The sequence below is a fragment of the Podarcis tiliguerta genome (genome assembly GCF_965153285.1).
Source record: "Podarcis tiliguerta genome assembly, chromosome: 4".
In the NCBI taxonomy this organism is placed as follows: domain Eukaryota; kingdom Metazoa; phylum Chordata; class Lepidosauria; order Squamata; family Lacertidae; genus Podarcis; species Podarcis tiliguerta.
Window position 1 is genome coordinate 75663238 of NC_139537.1, and position 19587 is coordinate 75682824.

At 40.8% G+C, this 19587-nt stretch overlaps 1 protein-coding gene across 2 annotated transcripts; it reads right to left on the bottom strand.

The window, feature by feature from the left end:
- Positions 1 to 386: 386 nt before the first annotated feature.
- Positions 387 to 18744, bottom strand: CDC16 (cell division cycle 16). Of its 2 annotated transcripts, XM_083437819.1 has the most exons (18): positions 18569 to 18744; positions 17138 to 17192; positions 16020 to 16117; positions 15277 to 15315; positions 14131 to 14271; positions 13572 to 13731; positions 11484 to 11578; positions 10176 to 10309; positions 8805 to 8884; positions 6955 to 7004; positions 5640 to 5713; positions 5254 to 5379; positions 4711 to 4863; positions 4094 to 4157; positions 3696 to 3757; positions 2327 to 2462; positions 2128 to 2218; positions 387 to 1156 (listed from the first exon to the last, which is right to left on the bottom strand). In XM_083437819.1, exons 1-18 carry the CDS (start codon positions 18614 to 18616, stop codon positions 891 to 893), a joined length of 1872 nt encoding a protein of 623 aa, XP_083293945.1. In that variant the 5' UTR covers positions 18617 to 18744; the 3' UTR covers positions 387 to 890. The 2 variants fall into 2 exon arrangements, with proteins under 2 accessions (XP_083293945.1, XP_083293946.1); XM_083437820.1 differs by lacking the exons at positions 17138 to 17192; positions 18569 to 18744 and adding an exon at positions 16889 to 17018.
- Positions 18745 to 19587: the final 843 nt, after the last annotated feature.

The window sequence follows — 19587 nt, forward strand, 5'->3', positions numbered from 1 at the left end:
GTTAAGAACAGCTTCAGGTTAAGAATGGACCTCCAGAACGAATTAGGTTCTTAACCCAAGGTACCACTGTATAGCCTAGATAGGTGACGATAAGAAGTCTCTTGCGCCAGGAAACCATCAAAGCACACTCCGAGGCTTCCAAGAGTACATTGGATCTGCCACACATCTAATGTCCTAAAAGTGCAGCTTTTAGGAGACAGCCTCATGAGTTAAATTTGAATCTGTGGATTCTAATTAGGCCTGCAGGCTGATGGATCCCTATGCCTATTGTAAAAGTTTGTTGTGCAGCAGCACCGGAATTTTCATTTAACCAATAACCTGTGTTTGGATGTAACTCGTATCAGGAAGATAGCGTGAAGAAGCAGTAAGGAATCTGAAATGACAAATGGGGCTAGACAAGAGTATTTACTTCCACACTTAAGACTTGGCAACAATTAAATTGGGGGAGAAATGCATTCAGGTGATAAGAATAATTTTTTACAATTGTGTGTATGACTTAAACAAAGCAATGAAAACTTTAATTCTGGTTTAAAGAATAAAATATAGTATCAAATCATCAATTTTGCAGGGGGTTGTTATGACACATATTTAACATGGAAATAGAGAAAGTTAGAAAGCCAAGGCAGGAATTCATCAGCTCTTGGACACAGAAACAAACAAGTTGTAAACTAAATATTTTTCAACATTCACAGTCTTTTTTCGTAACAGAAACCACAGGATGCAGTGAAGAGTTTAAAAATACATATGATTATTTTGCATAATAAAATTGGTATGAATAAACACACTGTCACAGTCGTGGGCAGTTCTTTGATGTCAACAGCAGTTGAAGAAGGCATGAGGTGACAAAAATGCACATTACACAATGGTGAATCTATTCTAGCATTTTAAAGTCAAGTACTGTGATCTGACATTGATGTTTCTAACATCATATCGCTTTCATTCATTTCAATTTCAAAGGTTTCATCTAATGGAGGGGGGGCTTCCGTCGTTCTCCTCTGATGTGGTGCTTCCACTGCCATGATGCTACTTTCTTCTAAGGTTTGCTTTTCTATATCAAATTCCAATACGTCCCACGCAGGTGAAATAATGTTCTTTAATGTCTTCATAGTATGCACATCAAAGTCATAGCATCTTAATTTATCCTTAATTGCAGTTCCTGAAAGAGATTGTTAATTTCCGCCATGAGATTACTTCCATGTAAAAATACTATTTCTGTCCAGTCCCATAGACTCTTAAAAGACGAAGTTCACTATAGAATCACAGAATTGTAGAACTGGAAGGGACCACAGGGACCATCAAGTACACCCCTCTATGATTCATTTTTTACTTTATTATTACATTTTTATCCCCCCCCCCCCAAGATGCTCAAGGTGCTGTACATGGTTCTGCTCCTTTCCATTTTATCCTCACAACAGCCGTGTGACATAGTTTAAGCTGAGAAACGGTAACTGGCCCAAGGTCATCCAAGAAGCTTCATGGCTGAGTGAGGATTTAAACCCTGGCCCTAAATACATCATAGTGACTGTAACCTGTAGGTCTTTAGAAAATTAAGAATGCGCACAGTAATTCCTATGTCAAGAAAGTTAATCTTCTGTTGGTATTTATTTTATGGAACGCCCCCCCCCCCCCCCGTGGCAGCATCATCATTAAACTTTGGCAATTGCAATGGTGAAAGAACTGCATGCAATGCATACTCTACTGAGTAGGGAGGAGCAGAACTAATATTTCCCAAGTTCAACATACAGATTCTTCAGATGGGGCTAAGAAAGATTCCTGTCTGAATCCATGGAGAGCTATGACTAGTTAGTGGTGGACAGCTTAGACAGTGCTAAGTGGTGGACAGAGATACACAGTGCTAAGCTAGGTGAACCAATGGTCTGACCTGGTGTAAGCAGCCTCCCTCTGTTCTTAAACCAAGCTGTAATTTCTTACCTAAATAATTTAATAAAGCCATTGCCCAACTGCCTTCTGGGGGACTCAGCAAATGATTTACTAGTGATACGTTTGCCACTGCTCTTCATGAAAAAAATGTGCTAATGCTCTTCGTGAATGCACATCTGTACTGACAGCCGTAGCACTGTGGGAACATTTGAATAGCTATAGAGCAGTAACAAAATCACAGCTTACCAATGTAGGCTTCAGAATCACCAATATACATTTCTATGCAATGTCCAAGCATAGTCACTGAAAACGTATCATCTCTTCTAAGACCAAGGGCCTGATTAAAAAGGACAAATTACAAAATCAAGAAAAGTGAAAGATCATACTGAGCACATCAAGCTTGATACCAATTCACCCCCCCCCCAATTTTATAAAGATTACATACTGTATGAAAATAATCAATTGCACTTTCAAAATTTCCCATCAGACTGTGAATGTATCCAATGGAAGAATAAGTAGAAGCATTCTGAGGAATCAACACTAGAGCTTGACGATGGTATTCGAGAGCTTCTTCGTACTTCCTATTAAGAAAAACATGGATAAGGATATTTTATTTATTTATTTATTTATTTATTTATTTATTCATTCATTCATTCATTCATTCATTCCTTCCTACCCCGCCCATCTGGTTGGGTTTCCCCAGCCACTCTGGGCGGCTTCCAACAGAACACTAAAATACAGTAACCTATTAAACATTAAAAGCTTCCCTAAACAGGGCTGCCTTCAGAAGTCTTCTAAAAGTCTGGTAGTTGTTGCTCTCTTTGACATCTGGTGGGAGGGCGTTCCACAGGGCGGGTGCCACTACCGAGAAGGCCCTCTGCCCGGTTCCCTGTAACTTGGCTTCTCGTAGCGAGGGAACTGCCAGAAGGCCCTCGGCGCTGGACCTCAGTGTCCGGGCAGAACGATATTGTTTCATTCACATTGTTAGGAAATACAAATAGTAAACAATTGGCCATAAAAAAAACACATGGTACACTGGGCTGGTTCTGATGTTAAAGCACCCTCCTAACATGGACAGTAATCTCAGCAGAAGTTCTCCTGGCCATTTCAAAGAATCTCAGCTTAGCATTCCATGCAAACCAGGAATACTAGTTAAAAACAAACAATGGTTATTTGTTCAACAAGCTAATTTTAAACCATGGGTTATGAAGCTGGCTTTTAAATAAACCACTGGATTCACGCTGCAAGGTGAGCGAAGCTGAAATTATTTAAAACTGAAAATAAACTCAGCAGTAGTCTTCCTACCACCTGCATGAGAAAAGAGGGAGTGCATGAGCCTGACATTTCTTTAGTGACGCTTGTCCTATATGCTACTAAAACAATGGCTTAGCATTCACGCAAACCAGCCCACAGGGTGAAAAGAAGAATGCAGAAGGAAGGAAGGGAAGCTGTGAGATGAGGTGGGCGGTGGGGGGGGAGGTGTGTAAGTAGATGTTGGAAAACTTTATCTATGAATTTTGAAGGACAACGAAGTTTCACATCCTGGCCTCAGGAACTCTATGCAGTACCTCAGGTCTCTGAGCTTTCACTGTTCTATCATAAAGACTAGAAGCTTGTTTTTTAAAAAACGCAATAGCTGAGATGTTTAGAATACCATATTCCACTATACATTCCATTTCAATATATAATATGAACATGCCAGATGATAAATATAATTAAATGCATACAGAAGGTTTAGTAAAACTAGAATGCCATACCATTTAAGGATAAATACTTAAAATACTAAGTACTGGTAAAAATCGTTTTCCACTTACTTAAGCTTTCTGCATACATGCCCCAGATTATTCAATAAAGGTTCCCACTTGTCAACCGTCACCTGAAAGACAAGTATCACATCTAAAGACAACATTTTAATGCCTCTAAAACAAAATCTTGATTGAAGTAAACAAGCTATTCCATTGGCTGATTAAAAAAATATCAACACCCATGCACCAAATGATGACTTGTTATATGAAAACTTTTGGGCAATACCATAGGTGGGAAGGTGATGATCTGCATATGTATTGCTTCTGGGATATGGGTAGCTTTTAAGCAGAATGCTTGGTGGGATTCTTCAAATGTAGCACTTTGGGGTCGTACTTTCAAAACACAACCCGCTGAGATGAAATTATGGCCAACTCTATATCTATATATATAAATAAAAATAAAATACCTCATTTCCAATGGCTTTGATCTTTTCTAACGCATCAAGAAACCACTTTTCTGCAGTTTTCCAGCTGAAAGAAAATAAGTCACTAAGATAAAACACATTTAGAGGTCTATGTCTTATGCATATGTCTCTTCAAATTAACAGCTTATCTATTTTATTACCTATAGGGCCTTGCGTACAGAAAATGGCATTAACATGCAGCATTGAAAGATGCCTACGGGATCTCTCTTTTTTTTAAAGGCAAAAATGTATGTGTTTTTTTAAATGATGTTTACTGTTCCAATGTAAAAATAATTCCCATGAGATACAAAAGCAGTGATAAGTACTTAGCTGTTTTTTTGAAAACCGCATCTGATCACTGAAGGAAAAAATAATATATTTCCTAAACTACAGTTATCAGTGACTGTGGTAAGTGGTGTAACTGCCATTGCATTGTCAACATGATATAGTTTATATATGAAATAGTACTAATATTAATGTGTCACTTCAACTAAGTTCATTAAGTGCACAAGTGGGCAGTATAATGACTTCTAGGTTTTGGAGGGGGAGCTAACCAAGAAAGGAAATTATGTGCAGATATCTGGTACAAAGACAACCCAAAGTTAAAAACAGTAACTTACTCTCCATTTTGAAATGCTACCACCCCAACTTCATGCATCACAAAAGGGTCTTCGGGTGCAATACTTAAAGCTTGGCTGAAAAACCGCTCAGCTAATTTTGAGTTGTTGGTCAAGCCGTACTCCAGCCCAATATACAGCATTGGCAAATGGCAGCTACAAAAATAAAGAACACGGACAGTAATTAAAAAAAACACCTAAGACATGAGGACATTTAATGCAGCACCGCATTTCATTTAAACAACTCTTTGATCTATAGTTTTAAAAATACTGCAAACACTTTTAAAGGGGGGGGGGAGAGACAGACTAGTTAAGTTTCCTTGTTTTGACAAGCATATCCATAATACTGCACTAGTAACTAATGTAAAGCTTACTTTCTAAGAGAAATATTAATTTCGCTGCAAACACTGAATACATCTCTGATGGCAGATGTTTTCCCAGTAAATCATTATTTTTGTTTATTTTTCATCCAATATTAATACCCGTTTGCCAAGATGGTTTTATTGAACTACATCCCTATTTCCTGGCAATCTAATTTTGACCTACCCTTTCATCAGCTGGGCTGCAGTGAAGTAAGCAGCCATTGCTTGGTCATGCTCACTTTCAACTGCAAATGAGTGCCCATATGCTATCCATGCTGGTCCATATGTTCTCTCAAGGGTGGTGGCTTTGCTGAAACATAAAAACCAGGTACGTGAAATAAGAGCCAATGAAACCTGCAATGCTAAATGTAATGCTTAAAGCTGTAACTCTGAAGTACAACTACTCTGAGAATAGTTATTTACTGAAGTGTGCCAATTCCAGTCTTCCGGCATACAGAAGGTTGCCTGGACCTTACTTAGTTCATCAGTGCTAACAGTACAAGGTTTCTTAAAATGGTAAACTTACAAGACAGCAACCCTTAGGACTACAGAAGACAAAGTGAGACTTACCTAAGGTATCTTCTGGCGTGTTCATTTTTATGGCCAACCATAAGATAATAACATCCTACAGCAAACCAGGAGACCTAATAGCCAGATAAAATTCAAGACATGTTAAAGCACACTACAGTGGTACCTCGGGTTAAGTACTTAATTCGTTCCGGAGGTCTGTTCTTAACCTGAAACTGTTCTTAACCTGAAACACCACTTTAGCTAATGGGGCCTCCTGCTGCTGCCGCGCCGCCGGAGCACGATTTGTGTTCTCATCCTGAAGCAAAGTTCTTAACCCGAGGTACCACTGTAGTCTGTAACCTGAAGCGGAGTCTGTAACCTGAAGCGTTTGTAACCTGAAGCATATGTAACCCGAGGTATCACTGTGCTGATATGACAATTTTGTATGACCAAGTAAGTCAAACTATGACTTACTGAGACTGTGCAAACATGCAAACATACTGTGCCGTGCTGAGTAAGGAAAAGGTTTGGCTTAGCATGCTGTTTGAACTGCAACTTGCGGTTAAACTCTCTCCTCACTAACCACAAGCAGTAGCCCAAAATAAGCCTTGGTGCAGCAGTCAAAAGGACCAAGGAGGAGGAAGGTGGCTGCAAGCTATTTTCCATGGATCCGGATTAGTAAGCCTTGATTTGGCTTACTGTGTCATGAAAACAAGGCCAATGTACGGGATTGGTTCCATTTAAAATGTAGGAACATCGTGGGTTCAAGCAAACAGCATTAGAAATATGTTCCTTTATTATCACTTTTTTCAAAAGGTAGCAAAGAGGCATGTATCAATTAACCAACCTTTCAGCAAGTGCAACAAGTGCTCTGCATTTATCAACATTTTATCCCTTTCCTAAAGGAAATGGTTTGCTGGACCGTTTCCTTATTTTTGTGGCACGGAGTCCACAATATTTAGTGGCTGAGAAAATGTGACTTTGTTGAGCAGCAGGTATACAATTTGTGATTGCCAGTGCTGTGCGCACTGTGGTTCAACAACTTGTGGATAGCTAATTTGATTCCATGAGTGATGAGTAGTACAATCCCTTCTCTACCATGCCTACTCTATTTGTGAAATTTTTAAGATTGGGGAGGGGGGTCGAAAGCTAAGCATTTTATGTACCATTAAGCTGGGGAATATTCATGTAGCCTATACAGAAAAGTAGTACTACCAATAAGGCTAACATTATAATAAACTATTCATGACCATAATAATGGTAATAACATTTCACTTTAGATGTATATGCTACTATATGGGTCCTAACCTTTTAAACTTTTTTTTGATGGCATTCATAGCACATTTATGAAACAAAGAACAGAAGTACAACTTACAGGATTATTTGGGTACAAATCCACCAGTTTATGGGAAAGGTAGAAAAGTTCTAGGAAGAAGAAATATATTTATGTTAAACAATAGTATATATGTAGCAGCTTGTGTTGAATGTTGATAAAATAAAGTGTTATGCCTTTTTGTTCACATTTTTATTGGATTGAAAATGATAATCAGAACAAAGCTGTCAACTGTTTCTCTCAAACTATCCCATATAATATATTCTTATGTTTTCAAGTCTATTTTCAAAGGCGCTCATTCCGCTCATTCACAAGTCATGGTAAGGCAAACTATGGTTTACCAAAACCATGCAAATGTGTTGGCTCTTGGAGACGACGGGCACCCCTTTTGCTTCTTGACAGTCCTTTAACCATAGCATGGCATGGCAGCCATGCCAAGGTTTAGCTTAGCATGCCATGTGAATCCAGGATTGTGGCTAAGGTCTCCACATTAACCATAGAGCAAACCTGGGCTAGAGATCATGGCTAAGGAGGAAAGATCTTAATCACAATCCTGCATTTGGGCATCACCATGGTTTAGCTGTTACATGCTAAAAGTTCTGGGCAGGGAGCTCCAGGAGCCAGGACTTTTGCGAGGTCCTAATGAGTCACAGTTGGCTTACCATGCCATATGAACCAGGCCACTGACAGCCACTCTAGCACGGTCGGCATATTAGACAATCTTAACATAAAATATTCCGTAGACAATTTTTACTTAACATGTTATGGTTTAGTATAGCAGCTTTTGCATTTAGTAGTGTGGTTTCCAGTTTTCTTTACAATATGAAGCCAAGAAACAAGGGAATCAGTATTTCTCATCCCTTGGGGTGGGCCTTCCCCTGAGCAAGATTTCACATTTCATTTAACTATTTTCCACTACGGATGACTCACTGTTACAATTTTTTTCCTGGCTCTCCACTGAAAGCATACACATTTCTCCTTTAAAAATTAAAAAAGGAGGAATTGATTTTAAGTATTGTATAATATTAACTACTTAAGTAGCATCTTAATAGCTGCAAATTATAAAGGCATAAAATGCAAATATACTGTCTAACAGGATGAATAACTTTCTGCCTTTAAATGGGAAAATGGACTCATTTCTATTGCAGAACCAGCAGAAATGTGTAGCAGGAACCCCTCAATGAAAGAGTGAAATATTGCTATATTAATTTTAGTTAATATCAAATCCATCATATATGGATTAACACACAAATACGGGTCCTTATGCTTTCTTTATGACTACCCATCAATATCTGTCTACAAAATCTCATATTTTATTTATTTATTAAGGCTTGCCTTCAATGCGGCTTGTCTAGGAGAGGAACAGAATTCTACCCATGCAGCAGGACTTCACCTTCTCTTGCTTTCTCCTAAAGCTCCCCCTGCATCCTAAAATTCTGCTCCAAAAAGCTGAGACACCCCCCCCTCCGAGTAGATTTTGGGGGTGTGCAGGAGGAAGGAGATGAGGGTTAAATCCTGTTGAATGAGTAAAAAATCTGCTTGTTCTGTGTTGAATTCTGGCCTATGCAGCCAATCCTTCCTCCAAGTGGCAAGACATGGTTCTCTTCTATACTATTTTATTTTCACAACCACTTTGTGAAATAGGTTAGGCTGAGATTTGGAGACTAACCAAGGCCACCCAATGAGCTTCAGGGTGGAGTGGAAATTTGAACACAGCTCTAGAACCCTGGTCCTTGTTCTACTCACTACACCATGCTAGCTTTTAACATCCTGAATTAGAGCTGAAAGGCCTATTCAGGAGCCAATGCAAAATATAAATAAATAAATAAAAATAGACCAGGAATCCCTTTAAAAATAATTAATATTCCATTTGTATTAAAACACCTTCTCACCATTTGCTTTATTCAGCTCCACAAGTGTCCCAATATGCACAGGTAAACAACTGGCATGGAATGGATCCTTTTCCATTACTCTAAAAATAAGCGGAAATAAAAACCCTCAAGGGACAGTAACTTAATAAAAATTGAGGCGCAAATAGATCATTGTTCTTGCAAAATATGGTAGAATTGCTTATTACTTTGTATCCTTCCTATCATACAAAGTACTCAGAGAGGCACTAAAAGACTGTAGTTTTCAGCTCCAGATATTAAAGTTCTCCCCCCCCCAATTTTTTTAAAAATAGGAATATAGAAAGGTGCCCTATACTGAATCAGACCATTAATCCATTTAGCTGAGTATTGTCTACAATGACTGGCAACAGCTCTTGAGGGTTTCAGGCAGGAGTCTCTCCCACCCACACCTGGAGATACTGGGAAACTGAACCCAGGACATTCTGAACATGAGGAACTGAGCCACGGCCCTTTGCCGCTGGGGAAAGAAGATTAGACTCAGCATTCGCTCAACAGGAGGCTCCATCCAGTCATGACTTGCTGACAAATGTTATCTGTGAATACTGTCATACCTCAGAAGTCGAATGGAATCTGTTCCGGAAGTCCGTTCAGCTTCCAAAATGTTTGAGAACCAAGGCACGGCTTCTGATTGGCTGCAGGGAGCTCCTGCAGCCAATCAGAAGCCATGGAAACCGTGGCAGACGTTCAGGTTCCAAAGAACGTTCACAAACTGGAACAATCACTTCTGGGTTTGCGGCGTTTGGGAGCCAAAACGTTAGTCTCGCAAGGCGTTCGACTTCTAAGGTACAACTCTATTATTTTACCTTGCTAGACATACTGTACACTTAAAAACACATTGTGTGAAATAGCTTTCTATGTGCCCTGCTTAAAGTTGTCCATTTCCAAATGCACATATTTGGTAAATGAACAGCTAAACCCAGAGCTGTGGAACTTGTGGCCCTCCAGGTGTTGCCAGACCACAACTTGCACTATCCCCAACCACTGTCCCTGCTGGCAGCAGTTTATGGGAGTTGTAGTCCAGCAATATCTGGGGGACAAAACCTTCCCAACCCTGATCTTATCTCATCAAAATTGTCATACAAGACACTTCAATGCGCCGAGCCCCAAACATTTATCCCCCAAACCTTTAGTAAAAGACTGAGAAAAGGCTAACAGGCAAGGTGTAACTGATACAATGACAGCTGGTGGGATTCCAAACGGTAGCGGCCAACAATTAAGACATCCAGGCTTTACACTCATCTCTGCTCTATGAAAAGATGCTTTCAGTAAAGAGTGAACAATTATCTACTGGCTTCCACAATTGAGTGGTTTCAAATAAATGCTATTTCGTAACAGGCTGATATATTTACTTACAGAGAAGTGAGCTTGTAGCACATCTTGAAATCGCAGTTATAGTAATGCCTTTCTGCTAAAGACACAACGACATCCAGATTGTCTTGAAGACCATCTACAGATTCAGGGATCAACGTTTCACTGGGTTTATTATACTGAAAGAGAGAAGAAATGTCAATAGAGAATCATGTGGTTGCTCAGATCCATGATACCATTATTGCTAGAGGGCAATGACATACCTCCCCCTGCCCCTATTAGACTTTGGTTCAGAAGCTTCCACTTTGTCTGGAAAGGTGGCTGGCAAGACCTAACAAGATAGCAAGAACCAGCAAATGCATTTTTCTCTAACACCTTCTTTTCAGATGGATGAGGGAGTGTCCTTGTCCATTAAACTGCATTCTTAATCCAAACAAGGCTATGCTGTATCACCTATCAGTTGGCTACGGAGTGCCCTGAGACAGAGTATTGCCATTTTAAAAAACAGTGTAAAAGCCTCATAAATTCAAGCAGTCCTATTGTTAAGGGTGGCGACAGGGGTGGGTCAGAGATCGCCATCCTTTCTTTTCACATGAAAGACAATCTACCATGATCATTCCATTCTTCCATGGGTCTTTGTTTCTACAATAATAGCCAGATTGCCTGAATAGACCTATATGGTTTAGGAGGTAGTCTTCTCACACAATGAGGGTGGGAGTAGGGAAAAGGCAGCTAGAGCTGCCCTTCCTGCTATTCATATCAACAGCTATGTATTACAGGGTAAACATCTGCTGTGAGAAGCCTGCTATACTCATAGAGGCTCCCTGCACAATTAAGGTTCTAAACTGTGTAAGGAGCCTTCGTGAGTATAGCAGACTTGCTGCTGCGGATGTTTGCCCTTCAATGCATGACAAGTGGCAGGGAAGTGTGATGGCAACATAGTGAAAGGCGCATAGCTAGCGAGAGCATCTATGCTCTCCACTGATGAGGTTCAGAGTACTTGCGTAGGGCTGCAGAGTTTTCCAAATGATAATCTGAACCTGATCTTAGCTTTATATTTTGAAAACTGCATTGTTTCCATTATAGCCATTATGACCCTTCTAGAATTATTAAATATATATAGTATATCATATTTGGATACAATGAAAGCTTTTGAGGGGTGAATTCTGATTAATAAATAGTATGCAAGGTCACAATAACTGATGCTAAACTGCTAAGACACAAAAAGAAGCAAATCGTAGGTCCTAAGATGCAAAATATATGCTATTGGTTACATTAAAGTATATGTAACAGAATGTTATCAAATTTACGTTTGAATCAATGTAGATTTCTTTTAAACTACAGTACTGTTACCTTTTTTAATTTGTTCTCAAACAGAAAATGTAGCAATACTACTTCTTCTTCTGTGCACTGTTTTCCTAGAGGTAGAGATTCCAGCAGCTCTTTTTCTGAACACATCAGTTACAAAAGTGAATTCCAGAAGAATGGTAGAGAATAATAAAAACACAATAAAACATCAAACATTAAAAACTTCTCTAAACAGGGAAGGTAATGATACAATATACTTTGTGGCATTGTATCTGGATGGTGTAATTCATATGGATCAAATGACACATTGTTTGGGATGAAATTTTCCATATTTGTACAATGGTATAAATGTGGTGCGTTATTGTGATGCTTTTTCACTGAACATGAGATTTGCAGCAGGAGCAGTGCTCAGATAAAAATGTTTCAACTGCTACCACATACAGCATCATAAAACATGTTGCATTGAGATATAAGGTTCTGATACCTAGAGAATTAGGAACATTCTGCTACTTCCTATGTAAAAGGTAAAGGGAATCCTGACCATTAGGTCCAGTCGTGACCAACTCTGGGCTTGCGGCGCTCATCTCGCTTTAATGGCCGAGGGAGCCGGCATACAGCTTCCGGGTCATGTGGCCAGCATGACTAAGCCGCTTCTGGCGAACCAGAGCAGCGCACGAAAACGCCGTTTACCTTCCCACTGGAGTGGTACCTATTTATCTACTTGCACTTTGACGTGCTTTCGAACTGCTAGGTTGGCAAGAGCAGGGACCCCGTTGCGGGGATTCGAACCACAGACCTTCTGATCGGCAAGTCCTAGGCTCTGTGGTTTAACCCACAGTGCCACCCGAGTCCCACTTCCTATGTATGTTTACCTATCTTTGTCTATTCTGCTGGGAGCTGCCCAGAGTATAAAGTTATTATTATTATTCTATAGATATGTCTCTAAAACTTTTAGAACCTGTGCTTCCCTTCTGAATTTCCTCTGCCCTGTGCCTTTCTCCTCTCTCCTGTCCTGCAAATCTTACAATCTGACACCAATAACCCATTCCAGAAGTGAGCATGTGGAGTTATGGGCCATCATATGCAGTTATGTACCATTGATAGATTTGATTAGCAGTGGAAAATAGAAGGGGAAAAGATTTTCCCCCTAAAAATCACATTCAGCAGCACTTCCTTTTCGGGATGATAAATAACAGAGATGTGAATCAGTGTCTTTTTTCCCCAGGGAGGCATGAGATCTACCCAGATCTTAGCTGGTAGGGTCGAAGGTTCCTAGAAATTGTCTCTCTCTTCCTGTAATTCCTTCTGCCTTAGAAACACCATACCCAAAAAGGGAGGCTTGCTTCATAATTTAATAAACACTAGCCTGTCCATTGCAGGGAACAGTAGAGAAGCAGGGTGATAATGGCCTTCATATGCCAGCTTGAAGGCTGTATTTTATATTCGGACTGATGAAATGCCTATCACTATGGCAGAAAAGAAGTAAAAGAGGGTTTGCAGGATCACCATCAGCGAGGAAGGTGCTGCTGGTTTTACCCCGACTGCAGCATTGCCTTCAAATTCATTTTCATGGGGGAAATAAAACAATGAACTTTAGCCAGTTGCATTCACGGTAGCAACTGAGCTGAGGGCTACCACACTGAGCATGTTGCTATCACATGATGGCAGCAGTGCTGGCTGAGGATCCAGTAGATCCCGTGTCAGCCCAGCCTTTCCCCCACAAAAACAACCTGCTTTGGAGCATTCTGAAGTCTACAGCCACTAGGAACACCACTGCTGGCATCTTCCATCCAAACTCTGTTTGGATGGGCACACAGGGATGCTCCACGGTGACCGGACTTCCCTGCCAGGGGCAGAGTTGCCTCATTAGTGGAGGCTGGTGGCACCAGACAGTGCTGGGCAGGAGGACACCTCCGCTTCAAAAACAAAACATAAAAAACCTCCAGCAAGGAAGATTGTGAGTTTGAGCTGCTCTGTCGGCTTTGGAGAATAACCAGCAAAATTTATTTATTTTGAAAACTGGTATCTCTATTCAATGGCTGATATAATTTAACATTTTGTTGATTAAAACAGTTTTCTGGACAAAGAGAAATAATGTTTTAAAACTGGAGGGGTGATGAGAGTTCTCCAAACCTTCTTCTGCTGTCAGCATATGGTGTGATGTTAAAAGGTCAAATGCTTCGAAGCAGTAAACATCGAGTTTCAAGGCCTCTTTGTAGCTGAATGTTGCCAGGGTTCTGTTATCAAGTGCATCATAGATCTTCCCACGCAAAAGGCAAATAGAGCTCTTGATCTGATGGGAAAGGATAGGTGGAGGTCAGAGAAGGAATTGGTGTTTGCAGTTTGATTCTGAGCACAAATTAAAACTTAGGAAAAAAAATGCATTTTATTCATCAGATTGGACCATTCACACTGCATAAAATTCATAGTTAAGTGTGTTAGACATCTGTACAGTGGTTAACCATGGCATAGCCCATGAGGTGTGTACTTGATTCATGTGTGTCTTTACTTTATTTATACAAACACAAACTCTTTTAAAGATGAACTACTGTTTTTACAAGGCAAAAATTTAAAGACATAACAAAAGACTATTGCAAATTAACACCATCACAAAACCTTCTAGCTACTTTTTCTGCAGCCCTGAATACATCATATGCTTACATTAATTTATATCTGTCAATATGTTACTCACTGAAGATTGTGAAACCTCCCAGTCACTGGAACAGTCCTTTGGACCACTTTCATCCTTACAATATTTTTCGAACAGTCTTTTGTTGATCGGCTCTTCCATGTCAAGAATATCAAGAGCCTGTTGATATTCTTTTGCAGCGTACTGTACAGAGAAACCAAAGTTATGTTATGTTTAAAGTGGCAATGCAAAAAGTACTATTTTTTTAAAGAGCTCATCCACCAGCAGGTTATATGCCTTACATAATTCATTCTAAACAACAACTTTACACACATACCACTTTTGGTTGTTATACAGGCATACAAAGCCTAAACCCATCTCAACCTCAACATCCACAGTGTTGCCTCTTTTTTGTTAGCTTCTTTTGGTCCCTACGTTCTCTATTTCGCTTTAAACCTTTGCCACCATACCTAGCTTTCTGTGCTTATTACTTTGTTCTTCTGTTTCCCACACAGCCGTCTTTCCTATTGGGCTTACTGGTGACTTGCACCAGGGCGCTGGCCTCTCAGGGGCGCCACAGTGACTGGGGGAGATGCATGGCTTTGCCGGCGGCCTCCCCTTTCCCTGCACACCCGCCAGCTGTGCCCTGTCAACCATATGGCTGGGGGGGGGGGGCAGGCAGCTTGCCTCCCAAGCCTCCGCAGGAGGAGAGCAATCCCTGCAGAGGCTTAGAATGGAAGCTGCACCCCACCAACTATATGGTTGGCAGGCGTGCAGCTTCCTTCCCAAGCCTCCGCAGGAGGAGAGCGATCCCCACAGAGGCTTGGGGAAAGGTCGACAACTCTGGGAAATGGGGGGTGGCACCAGAGGGGTCATTGAACCACGGTGCCAGATATGCTTAAGACGGTCCTGGTTTCCCACCCTATTCCTACTGCATATTATTTAGATGTGAGCTTTCAAGAAAGGAATGTGTGTTTCCTTTATTCAATAGTGTTAACTGTCCTGAATCTTCAATAAGCACAGCTTTAAAATAATTATAGCATTTAAACTACCATTTGAATTGCAGTATATTTTAAGCTAGCAGTTACAAAATAGTTCAGGTTTTCACATTTCTATCTCAGCTGCAGAAATAATCCCTTCTGCCATGTCATTTTCTTATATATACTGGCTGCTTAGTGAAGAATAATTCTAATGTAAGTAAATACTTACATGACATCTAGCAGCAAGGTATCGACATGCTTCATATAACTAAGGGAGAAATGAAAATTGTTTAAATAATTTTGCCCTTTGAAAAGATATAACTTTTTAAAGAATAAAGAATGGTGATGCCTGGCATAGCATTGTGATTCTTCTACTTTGTACTTTCAATTCACAAGTCTGTTTATCATATTTTGTCCAGTTCCTTTAATACATTCTGCATGCCAAGAGTCAACTCTTTCATTGCCTTTCTAACTGAACTGCTCTCTATCATCTCCCTTCTGCCAACATAGATCCTGCTGACTTAATTAATCTTGAAAGAATCCTATTTATCTATGTATTAAAAGAAAGAAAGAAAATCTAGGAAACAGAAGGAATGTTTTCAATAAAAATTGTCTTACGCTACTTTGCTTTTCTGTAACCACTACCCACCGCTGGCTTCAGCAAGACACCTGTGAGCAGGTTAGCAGTTTATGTTACCACTTCTATGCTATTTGTATCTCTTACTTTACTCCCATTGCTTCTGCAGTATTGGCTTAACTGCTATCAGCACGTATAATTTCAATAGTTCCTCGTGTTCCATTCCATCTTATCCCCATTTGGTGCTTTGACTATTTTCTCATATGTTACCTATTTCATAAATTATTACAGAAGGTGTAGCAACCAGCATGTCTGACAATGCTCAACTTAGCAACTTGTACAACAAACTGAAAAGGCTAAAATGGAAGAAACAAGACTGGTCTGCAGAATCTTACCTTATCTAGTTTTCTTGACCTAAGGGCATGTGCTGCCCTGTGGTACTGCGCTGTGAGGTAAAGACACTGAGCCAGCCAATAGATATCCTGTGGGTCTTCTAAAAAAGAAATAGCCACACAACTTTATTCAGTATGATCCCCCACAAACCTCACGTGCTTTATCTTGCTTGTATGGGATATATTTCGTTCACAGCACGTTAAAAAAACAGCAATACTTAATTTGCCAAAAGCAAGTATTTCTATAATTGATAAATTAAAGAACAATAAAAAATCCTATCTTTGTCAACCTGAGAAAAATGTCTAAGCACTAAGTTAAACCAACCATTAGAATTTTGCATTGCATTTAACAGTCTTTTAGACATAAGGGTGTAAACAATGGCCACATGACTGCAATTTTGGAGATAATGTGCATCATTTACAAGCATTACAAACATTTACTAGGGAAATAGATATACTAACCTGCAAATTCACTGGTGTCATTTTTTTACACCAATGCAAGCCAGATCAGAGTTACTGTATCTCAATGATGGTGAAACACCACAATGTTGGAAGTTTTTATTCATATAAATCAGTTATGGGAAATCTCTGGATGTGGACCTGCCAAACCTCCCCATTTGGCCCACCAGCAGGTTTCCAACAAGTCACACCCTCCTGCTCTGCATGTGATGTTCTATATGACATCAGTTGTAGGGCTGGTAAATATTTCTCTCCCTGATAAAAGTGGGATTTGCAAGCACAACCCATCACTGATCAGCTGACCATGAGTGCCTGAAAAGTGCTACACTATGCAAGTGCTGTTGAAAAGCTGATCATTGATGTTTGCAAAGTGCAAACAGTAGTTTGGCTTACAGGTGGGCAGACCCACCCACCTGTCAAGCTTTGCCTGCAGGTGGTAGAGCAAGTAAGGATGCTGGCTTGATCTAGTTTCCCACCTCTGCTGTAAATACAGTACTTCAAAGTTATCTACCCAAGCAATCCAAGCCTGAAAGACATGTCATGGTCATTCTGAAGAAAAATAAATACAATATAGGAAAGGGAAATTCATTTAGAAGACACTTCACAAAACTAGTTTTAGAAAAGTTGACTGCTGTATAATTAAAGTTAAATATGTAACTTACCATGAGACAATGAAGCTACTTTATCTGCCCAAAACAGAGCACTTTGATACTGTTGCTGTTTTTAGGGGCAAAGAAAGAACAAGCATTACACATGTTTTTCCTATAACAAATTGTATTGATTACATTTGATTCCCACCCTTTATCCAAGGGACTCCAGGCAACATACATGGTACTCTCCCCCGCTGTCACCTCCCAGTTTTCTCTTTTTATCTACTCTGTGAGGTAGATTAGGCTGAGCTAGTGTGACTTGGCTCATGGTCACACAGAGAGTTTTATAGATGAGTGGGGATTTCAACCTATGTCTCCTTAGTCTTTCTCTAACAAAACTGAATTATTGCATATACAAATAAGCAATGAATTTTTACTTGTCCATCAGGAGAGAACCAATCTGGTATTACTATATATACAATCCATTTGACCATTTTGCAAATGAAGAATTGAAGCTAAATGACCTGTCCAGAACTATCAACACTTTGAGACACTGAACTATCGCCAAGAGAAGGACTGTCACTATATACTGGAAGGGCCTCCTGTACGTTTAACTACAGCATGTCGGACAGTAACTGTGCCACGCACTGAAACCGCCTCTCTCCACTAGAAAAGGCACATGGCTTCTAACAGGTAAGTAATGTGGCGGTGGCAACCAGGGACTGGTAGGGAGAAAGACAAGACAGATGAACAATAGGTGGAGCCAGAGCCAACAACAGCAGGCACATCTAGCTAATTCTAGTTTGATAGAATCATAGAACCTGTAGAGCTGGAAGGGGCCACGAGGGTCATCTAGCCCAACACCCTGCATGGGTGTAGCTGGGATTTATGTTGGGGTGGCAGGCTTTATGTTGGCGGGCGGGGCAGAACCGAACTATTAGTTAAGTATTTCTACTCATTTACAGTGGTACTTCGGGTTACATACGCTTCAGGTTACAGACTAAGCTAACCCAGAAATATTATGTCGGGTTAAGAACTTTGCTTCAGGATGAGAACAGAAATCATGCTCCGGCGGCGCAGCAGCAGCAGGAGGCCCCATTAGCTAAAGTGGTGCTTCAGGTTAAGAACTGTTTCAGGTTAAGAACGGAACTCCGGAACAAATTAAGTATTTAAGCCGAGGTACCTCTGTACTTGATTTAGGTCATGACTCTCCTGCAATGCAGGAATCATTTGCCCAACGTGCGGCTCGAACCCACGACCCTCTTATGGGCAACACCTTAGGAAGAGGCAGCTGACAGCCTGCACCAACCCTTAGGCTGGCTGCAAGTAAGAAGATGGCAGGCAATTGTTGGGGGGAGGAAGGGTTTGACAGGAGGCTGAGCTGAGGCTGAGCTTCCCATCCAAAAAGGGTGGGCGTCGGTGGTGGCCAAGGAGCGACGTTGGGAACTCCGAGAGAACGACGCGGGGGGGAAGCGTCTCCCCACCTTTCTCGCCTTGGCTCACCTGGTCTATGTACTGCCTCACCCGCTTCCGGAGGCGTTCCAGGTTCATTTCCCCGCACAGACCCCTCGGGGGAAGCCGGACGGCGAAGCCGCCTCCGCTGTCTCGCCTCGAGCTCCTTCCCGTTAAACAACCGCCGCTCGCCGCTCCTCTGACAAGGTCCGTCGGCAATAGCGCTCCCCCGCGACATCGCCTCGGTGCAACAGTCATAATTGCACCCTCGGAAACGCCGGCCCTGCGCGCGACGTTCCGGCAGTTCCTCGAGGCGTGGATATATTGTTTATATTGGGTTTTCCGTATCCCCCCCCCCCCAGATCTTATGAAATATTGGTTTGTTTATATTTATTTGATAGATTGATTTATATACTGCTCTTCATCAGGGTGGTTCACAGACAGGGCCAGATTTAGTTTTGATGAGGCCCTAAGCTACTGAAGGTAATGGGGCCCTTTATATGTCCAGCTGTCCTTTGTCAACAACAAATTGTCGCTGTTTTTTGTGTTGAATAGATGCTTACAGGTATCTAAAACCATTTGCACATAACAAAATAATGTAGTTTTTATTTTATTTGTTTTTTTATCTTATATTTTGGAAATGTACATCCAGTGGTTTTTTCCCCTTCAATTTTTTGGGGGGCTCCCAAGAGAGTGGGGCCCTAAGCTATAGCTCGTTTAGCTTATATGTAAATCCGGCACTGTTCACAGATACAGGATAAAAAACATGAAGTAGAACAGAACAGCAAAATGATAACACCACCACTATTCCTACAGACACATATTTTAAAAAAGGCTGTGAGGATATCAATTAGCAAAAGGCCTAGTTAAAGAGGAATATTTTTTTGCCTGGTACCTAAAGACATATAATGAAGGCGCCAGGTGAGCCTCCCTGGGGAGAGCATCCCACAAATGGGGAGCCACTGCAGAAAAGGATCTGTTCTCGTCTTGCCACCCTCTGGGGAGGAGGAGAGTCCTCGATTGGGTTGTGTACTTTTGATGTGTTTTATTTATGGTTTATGACTACTTTG

Excerpts from the sequence above, each read along its gene's own strand:
- CDC16 (XM_083437819.1), bottom strand. The coding sequence starts at position 18,616 with ATGAACCTGGAACGCCTCCGGAAGCGGGTGAGGCAGTACATAGACCAG. Across the intron at positions 15,316-16,019 it reads GGTCAAGAAAACTAGATAAG|TTATATGAAGCATGTCGATA; the intron begins GTAAGATTCTGC and ends TTTCTCCCTTAG. Across the intron at positions 14,272-15,276 it reads ACCTTGCTGCTAGATGTCAT|TACGCTGCAAAAGAATATCA; the intron begins GTAAGTATTTAC and ends TTCTCTGTACAG.